Source organism: Puntigrus tetrazona, chromosome 24, assembly GCF_018831695.1.
Source record: "Puntigrus tetrazona isolate hp1 chromosome 24, ASM1883169v1, whole genome shotgun sequence".
Lineage (NCBI taxonomy): Eukaryota > Metazoa > Chordata > Actinopteri > Cypriniformes > Cyprinidae > Puntigrus > Puntigrus tetrazona.
In genome coordinates this window covers 4,964,058-4,973,118 of record NC_056722.1, presented here as the reverse complement: position 1 = coordinate 4,973,118, position 9,061 = coordinate 4,964,058, and the positions used below count along the sequence as shown (strand labels likewise).

General features: G+C 34.8%; 1 protein-coding gene across 1 annotated transcript in view; it reads right to left on the bottom strand.

Annotated features, from left to right (window-relative positions):
- scn5lab (sodium channel, voltage gated, type V-like, alpha b) overlaps positions 1-9,061 on the bottom strand; it is a 260,523-nt gene that overhangs the window by 223,347 nt on the left and 28,115 nt on the right. The window contains exons 2-3 of the mRNA XM_043225867.1: positions 8,553-8,860; positions 4,225-4,343 (exon numbers count right to left, since the gene is read on the bottom strand). Coding sequence (XP_043081802.1) covers positions 4,225-4,343; positions 8,553-8,819 — 386 coding nt within the window. The 5' untranslated portion in view covers positions 8,820-8,860. The remainder of the gene's footprint in view (positions 1-4,224; positions 4,344-8,552; positions 8,861-9,061) is intronic.

Sequence of the window (9,061 nt, the reverse complement as noted above, 5' to 3'; positions counted from 1 at the left end):
GTAATTGTCCTGTATTTTTATATTTTCTAAATATTTTGCATCGTTTTATTTCAGCTGCAATATTCCTCATTGGCATTGAGTTTAACTCGCTGTAAATAAAACCCCCAAAAAGCTATGAATGTGGCATTATTTGGTCGTTTAAACTCTATAAGTGATTATTTCATGAACAGTTGATTAGATAGAAAGTGCGTGAGATGGTTTCTTGGGTGTTTTCATGCAGGAGTGTGAAGGACTAAAAGCTCGTATCGGTGAACGACAGACGCTTTTTCTTCCACATGACGCTGAAAATTACAGCTCAGTGATGAAACGGTGGGCCTGGAAATACAGTGTTTTAATGAAGAACACCTACGATGTTTTATTTCGGTCTTCGTACGCTTTCAGAAGCGCTTTAAAGCGTCGGCGTACGGATGTTATGCCCACAACCTTTACCGTCAAGTGAACTGTTCTTCCCTCGGGACGACCTTGAGACGCTCGATGTCTCAGTTTCATCTCGTGGACAATGTTCACCCGACGGCTCAGAAATGGACAGTAATGAGCGCGATTGCGGTTAAAGGGTTAAACACTCGTTCTTTGGCGCTGGAAACGTGTTCTTGTTCCTGTGACTCTGCTTTTGTCGTGACGGCGAACGAAGACGTCTTGAACGGAAAAAGAAAAGTGGCTCACGTTTACGGACGAATCTGAAACGATGGATACTAAACAGACACTTCCTATTAGTTCCAAGTGGATAATTATTGGAAACGATTTCCAGAAGTCGTACTAACTTTTGCAATTATGGTCCGGATCATTTTTACGCACATTCATTTTATATCATATTTATATATTTTATATCATTTCATACACATTTGAATCGGAATTTATTGAATTTTGATTTTCCTATTATTTAATTTTGTATATTATGTACATATTTATGTACTTATCATTATATACATAGTAAAATAAATAACAAAAGATCATACATGCCATTTATATATTTTAAATAGAAAGTGTTTAAATTTAAATACAAAATATTTAATATAATTATTAAATATAAATTATATTAATTATAATATATATATTTAATATAAAATTAAAAAATATTTAAAATGTACTTTTTAATTTATTTACTTATTATTATATGCACAGTAAAATAAATAAATAATAAAATAAATCACCTCTTTGTAGTGCTGATTTTTCATTTTGATTTTTTTACAAAATTACTGAAGTATTTTTTGAGATATGCTTTCAATCCCGTTTTTAACTATTTATTTTCATATTTATTTTCATCCCGCCACGATCCGGAGAAGCGGTGAGCTAATACGTTTTTAACTTTTTTTTAATTTTTATTCCTGTGTTGTTTTGCTGGGTAGCTCCGCCCTCAGTGAAATCTCATTGGTTCAAAATCCTGACACGCATATACATTCCCCATCAGGCGTGTTCTGATTGGCCGAGACAGGCTCTTTCAGGGTGAACGGACTGGAAACTTTCCTTCTTCTGCGATACACAACAACAGCTCTGGGAAAATCCTCCGGAGTCTCCGTGTCATCCGAGGACGTGTTTATGGCTGTTTCTGTCTTCTGATCGCCGCCTGATTCTCAGACTTTAGTAATGAGCTCAATCACTTGAGCGGTGTCTCTGTCGCTGACGGCGTGGCATGAATACGCTCTTAATCAAACATGTTTCCTGGCTCCGGCTCTCGTGGGAAATCTGCCATTAGCACGGATGAGGGCCGACCGAACATTTCTGATAGCGCCGGTGTCACAGGGGCCCGCAAGAAACGAATTAAACTACTATATGAATTAAATCAATAGAGATAAATGCTAAAATAAATCTGAAAATGGGTTTAAAGATTTTTATAATAATAAATAAATAAAGAAAAATAGAACAAAGACAATAAATAATTAAAAAAATATTTAAAATAAATAGAACATTGATTTAAAATGAATGAATAAATAAGTAAATCTATAAATATATTAGATAGATAATAATAGATATAAAAATAGATTTAAAATAAATAAGTTAAATAAATGACAATTAAAAAAAAATAAAATAAATAGTAAAATACGAATAAATAATCTGTTATCTAAATACAAACAGAAAACAATAGAATAAATAAATAAATAGCAACAATATGAATAAGATGATGTTTCTAATTTATATCTATTTTAATAATAATTCAATTTAAATAAATAATAAAATAAATTATTAAAACTAATTAAATATACTACAATCAAATACAACTAAAAGCTCATTTTAATAACTGTAATTAAATGATAAAAAAATCAAATAAATTAATAAATAATATAAAAATAATAATAAACATTTTAATAAGCATATAATGATTAATTAAATATTGTTTGAGATTGCAAAAAGTAATACAGCTAACATTATAGTACTACAGTGGGTATTTTTAATATATATATATATATATATATATATATATATATATATATATATATATATATATATATATATATATACATACAATGCAATGTAAACCCTAAATATATGTAGATTTTTCCTGTATTTTCCTGCTCGTTTTCTGCTACGGCAAAAGCTGTTGTGTCTAATATATTAGCAGCAACAGCCAAAAATACATTGTACGGGTCAAAATAAAAGAAATACATTTTTCTTTAATGCCAAAAATCATTAAGAGATGTCCTAAAGGTCGTGACCCTCGAAGACGTTTTGTAAATGTACAACCCTGAATATATCAAAACTTCATTTATGTGCATTTCAAGTTGTATCTCAGCCGAATATATTCCTGTTCCTAACAAACGGATTTACTGAGCCGATGCATACGTCTGGTGCGTGTGTGTGTGTGTGTGTGTGTGTGAGACGGTATGTCATCTTTCTATCAGACGCTGATATCGGCCGGCTGGGTGTCGGACCCTAAAAGGGGTGTGAGGTGAAGCACAACACCTCCAGCGCGACCCTCTTCACCTGCTTATCAGCGGCACAAGAGCAAAGTGTCTCTGAACACCGCCGGGTATTTTTAGCAGGAGTGCTCTGGGAAAACACAGCCGGCTGAACTTGGCTTTGCTGAATGTCAGACAGCGGCTGATCGCTCTTCTACTGTACGCCGCTTCAACTTTGTTCCAGATGTTTCCCTAAGAAGCGTCCAGGAGCCATAAAAATAGATAGGCGGCGTACGGCTTAACTAGAAGCGGTGTGATGATGCAGCGAAGACCAGCGCTCATTCTGAGTAGCCCCGCCCACCGCGGAGACCACGGAATCTGATTGGTTGAGCGCTGAACATCAACTGGATTCTGATTGGCTGCGATCAGCTCTGGAAGAGTTCTATTTTAGTTTCACTGAAAATGATTTTTTGTTTTAGGTTTGCGATTTTCATTTGAATTTCAGCGGAATTATTTATTTATTTTTATTTTATCGCGTGTGTTTTCGTCAGGGGTTTTTGTACGTAGTTCTCGTTCTCTTTTTTTTATTTTTCATTTTTATTTTGGATCAAAATTAAAACAAAAAAGAAATGTTGCTTTGGTGAATAGCTAAAAAATTTGTTTCGAGTATTTTATTTACATTTTAAAGCATATATATATATATATATATATATATATATATATATATATATGTTATATTACATTAACATTAAGTTTTTTATATTTCAGTTTTAAACAAGGTTAATAGAATTTTTTGGGTTGATTTTAATAAATTTGAACCCTAATAATGAATTTTAATTATTTCATTTCAGTCAAATAGATGAAAAAGCAAAACAACAAAAGCTATATATATATATATATATATATATATATATATATATATATATATATATATATATATATAATTTTATTTATTTATTATATATATATATATTTATATATTTTTTTTTTTCTCATATATTTATTTATTTTTATTTATTTATTTATATTTGAGTTTTAGTTTTGGTCAACCTAAAAACTATAATAAAAATAATAATAAAAAATAAGTATAATTTTTCTAATTATTGTGGGTTAAATGACTCCAATAATCTGCTTTTGGTAGAATCTGAGATAAATGTTCATCATTTGCTCTTCATGTGTTCTCATTGCTGAGACAAGCAAGATAATTAGTGTTTTTCCTGAGCCAGTTATTTCATGCATTATTACGTCTTTGCTCTCGACTTCGAAAATGCACAATATCTTGCGAGAAAGCCTCAGAAATCCTGTCCTGTTGGTATATAAACGGCCGTTCACAATCGTTGAAGACGTCCAGGAGTCAGCATGTCACCTTCAGCGGCGGCAGAAAGGATATGAGTGTACTAAAATCCTTATTGATGCTCTTCTAACGGGATGAAAAGGGCTAAAAATATAGAGTGCAGACGTGGCACTAAACCGGAAGATGGCCTTCCCTTTGTTCAGTACTATAAAAGTCTGTTGAGAAAGAAGAGAAAGGTTAGTTAGCGCAACAAAAACTCACCAGTGACATTTAATATCAAACACCACGTGAACCTCAAACATTTATGAAACACGAGCAGGAGGAATTTCTGTAAATGGCTTATTGAACATCATGTACAATACGCTCCTGTTTCAGAAACGAGGCCCGCTTCTGTAAATGTATGTATTCAACTCATTTCTAGAGGACATAAAATGGGCTTTTCACCTGGGTACAATTTTTAAAAGAAGTCTTTCGTGCTCGCCAAAGCATTTATTTCATCTAAATTAGTGTAAAAATAGATAAGCGATAATTAAAAATAAATAAATAAATGCTTATAAAATAAATTTAAATAAATTACTAAATTAAGATAATAATAATTAGATTTAATGAAGGATTAAATAAATAAAACCTACATAAAAATACGTTGAAAAAATAAATAAAATAACAATACAAAATATGAGAATAAAATCATTTTTATTTAGTAATTTTTTCTAATTTTGAATATCGATCTAATATGTGCCAAATAAATGACTGATAATAATTAGAATAAAATAAGGCAATAATCGAGAAGAACAAATAATGAAAAATACAATATATATAAATAATAAAAAAAATATATATATATATATAAAAAAAAATATATATATATATATATATATATATATATATATTTATAATATAATAATATAACATTATTTATTCCCATAATGGCTACATTTCCAGCAGCCAGTCTTCAATCAAGTCACATGATCCTTCAGAAGTCATTCGGATACATTTGTTACATTTAATATCTCGAGATTCTTTGATGAACAGAACGTTCGAAGCCTTCCGTTACACTTTTGCTCGTTTTGCTGCAGCTTCGCTGAATAAACCTAGATGTTTGCTGAGAGGAGCACACGAGCGCAGTGTTGGAAGCGACTGTAATTACATGGAGAGCTGCTCGGAGCGCAAACAACAGGCAAAGACACGACTGGGGGCTCGGCGGGAGGCTCCGGGCCCTCGGGGGACTCCCGTCTGTCGCCACGCTCCACCCCAGCGGGACAAACACAGCTCGCGGTTACCCGGGATTCACCGCCTCCTCCCAGAGCTCCTTTTACACACATAAATAATGACCGCGCCAGGGTCAGCGTGTTTTACAGGCCTTTGTAACCTCGGCAAATAGCCGGCTTTCTCCGCCCTTGCGTTCTCCGCTCTTACGTAACATCTAGGTCAAGTTTGCCCCGTGTTTGTTTCCACTTTCCTCACATTTCCTGTGGGATATCGTCTGCCAACGGCGGGTCCAAGCCAAGCGCTGAGAAGTAAATACATGTAGAACACATCCTCCGCCGACGGTCTGTCATCATCTGGGCTCAAAACACAAACCCGGTTATCCGGCAGATCCGCCAGAGAGCCGGCTCAAAGCTATCGTGTGAAAGACAGATCCAGAAACTGAACTGGCTTCGTGCCTGACGAACTTCACGCCGCAACCATATACAATAAAATGCTTTTTATTCAAAAATAAGTTCCTGAATTATTATGAATAAATCATGCAATTATATTCTAACTTAAAATAGCAGATCTCTGCGCGAATATCGATTAAAATGTAATTTATTTCCGTGGCCAAAGCTACGTTTTCAGCATCATTACTGCAGTCTTCAGTCTTCTTCTTTCTAATTGATTTTTTGCACCGGAAATCGTTTGCTGCGTTATTTTTGTAACATTAATAGAACCGAACTGAATCAAGACTTGACCATAAAGAGCTGCTTTTGAAATAATATATACACTCGATACTACGCGAGAGCACCAGAAATGATATATAAATAAATATAATAAGAAAATAATTACTGTAAAAATTAATTTATAAATATTTTCTCAGTATAAATCATTTTAAGTATTTATTCTTAGATTTATTTATTTTTTTCCTCATTTTTTATATTGATTTATATTTATATAAACTCATTGGTGTACGTTTTCTACCATGAGACAAAAGGTAGAAAAGCCGCCTTTTTCAAAAGCTATCATTAGGTTCATAAATAAAGTGTACTTTTAAGATACTGATACACAACCTGTAGAGGTATACCTATAAATAAGGTGCGAAATATTATTATAAAAAATAACGAATAAATAATGAATTGTTATTTATAACGAATATATATGCAATGTATTATTAAAAATAAAAATAAATGCTAATAAATAATAAATGAGGTACACTTGTAGAGAGTACGTGACAGCAGTGAACGAACGCTTCTCTGAATGTCCTTTACGTCAACGAGCGCACTTAATAAAATCATTTTTCAGCAGTTATGAGCCCATGTGAGTTCACAATTAAGAGCATTATTAAATTACTGACGCCTGCGATTTGACTGATACGAGTGTTTCTAGCCTGGATGCGGCTCTTATGTAAGGTCATGCGCTCCGGATGCTGAACTAATCCCGTCCGAACAGGGTTTTAAGACGCGACGTCTCATTTTCTGAAAACCAGTGTCGGCTTGCAAAAATGTGAAAGGACCTTCGGAGTCCTGTTAAGTGTCAATTCATCGTTCTTAGCGGCTTAGAAAAGCCTAAACGGCGCACATTTCCTCACCCAAAATGGCATCTAAAGCGTTCGGAGTCCAAACTTTTAGCTGAAATCCATAGAAATGGAGATTTGCGCGCTGCTGAAAGCCAGCGCAGCAGCGGAGGCATTAACGGAGGCTCACTGACTCACGCTATTCATCCGTCTGTGTTCCTGCAGAAAACATGCCCTTTACTCGGGATCATTGTTTGCCTCTGTTTCTTTGCTCGTGTTTAAACCTTTCCGACCGAGGTAGAGAAACCGGAGCGCTTCTGAGCTCAAGCGTCCGGGACGAAATGCGCCCGAAAAACACGCAACTGCAAAAAAAAAAAAAAAGCGCGAACGCATCGGCGACCAAATGAACTGAAGAGGAATCCTAAAGAGAAAATGTAATATCGTATCAATGCTTGTTAGATCATTGCATCGTTTAAAAACTCCAATGGTTTGCCAATGGTTCAAAAATGAAAGAAAAAACAAGCTTTTTTCCAAAGTGTGCATGGCTGTAACTCAGGAAACATTAAAGATATCCTAAAATCCCTTTAGATGTTAGTGTTTAACAAACATTTCTTTCAGTATGCTGATTTTTAAGCTCCTGTATGATTCCAGTCTATAGATACTGGGATCTCAACGTGGCTCCAAAAGTAGGCATGAGTTTTTACGTTTTTTCCAAAGTTTGCACGGCTACAATTCAAGAAGTATTAAAGATATCAAAACATCCTTTTACAGGTTGGTTCTTTATCATTTTTTCTTTTATCATTCTCATTTTTAAGGCCCTATATAATTCACCTCCAGAGATATTGGGGTTTAAATGTGGCTCCAGGAGCAAATATCTGAAGACAGAAATGAACACCTATTTTAAGTATAATAATATTTCACAATTAAATCATTGCATTGTTTTTATATTATACCAAAAATCCTTAGGATATTAAGTAAAGATCATGTTCCCTGAACATATTTTGTAAACATCCTACTGTAAATATATTACAACTTTAAAGGTGCGTTTTTTCTTAATATTTAGGGTTTTTTTTGCACTCTCAGATTTTCAAATAGCTGTATCTCAGCCAAATACTGTCCTATCATAAGTTAGATATATAGTATATCCAAATTGATGCTTGATTTATTTATTTTTTCCATCTTGCCACTAAGCTTTAATTACGTTAGTCTTATATAGACTCACATAGCCATGTATGAAACACAGCAAATCTCAACTGCTTGAATGTTTGTATCACAAAAGGCAGATATGCTAACTCATAAAGTTGGATATAAAATATATCTCATGCAAAGCAATACGCGCTATTTTAAATGGGAAAGATATTAGGACAAATATGAACATTAACTAAAGGCACTTATGCTCATCTCAGCAGTAATTCATAAAGCATGTTCAGACTGTATATAATCCCCGCGGCACAGAAGCCGTCATCAGAAGCCTTAATGTTGATATTTGTAGCAATAAAGAAAAAATCTATGGGTTTAAAATGGCAAAAATCATTAGTATGTCAAGTACATCATGTCCTACTTTGGTATGCATTGCTAAAAACCCAATTTGCAGGTGATTTTTCTCAATATTTCGATTTTTGTCGCACCCTCGGGTCACAGATTTTCAAACATTGTCCTAACAAACCATACGAGCTTATTTCTTCAGCGGTCAGATGATGTGGTGCCCATCACTCACTCTCTTGTTCTGGAAGTAATACGGATCGATGTCCTCCAGAGGAACGCCCACCAGTCCAGGAGGAATGTCTCCAAAGATTCGCGGGAGCTGTTTCCCGGCCTCCAGGTCGGCCCGGGACTTGGGCGGCTCCACGTCACCCAGGTCCTCCTGGTACTCCTTGGCATTGCGGGCCTCCTCCTCGGCGATCCGCTGCTCGATTCCAGCCAGGGACTCACGAGTGAACCGGTGTAGACTGTCAGGACCCGGTGGAAACAGTATGGCTGCCATCTTCTCATCCTGAGCCTCCTGTCCAAGCGCTTACTTCACAGCTGGAGAGAGACCAGAGAAGAAGATTTGCATTCTCAGCTTCATCTCAGACCCATCGTATCACACAGAGATCGGCGGGTTGTATAATCTTTGTTGTGGTTCTTTTGTATTCTTTTGTGGTAAGTTTGTATTGCTGCAACTCAAGAAGAATTAAAGGTATACTAATATCCTTTTAGATGTTGGTTTTTAACAAACTTTTCTTT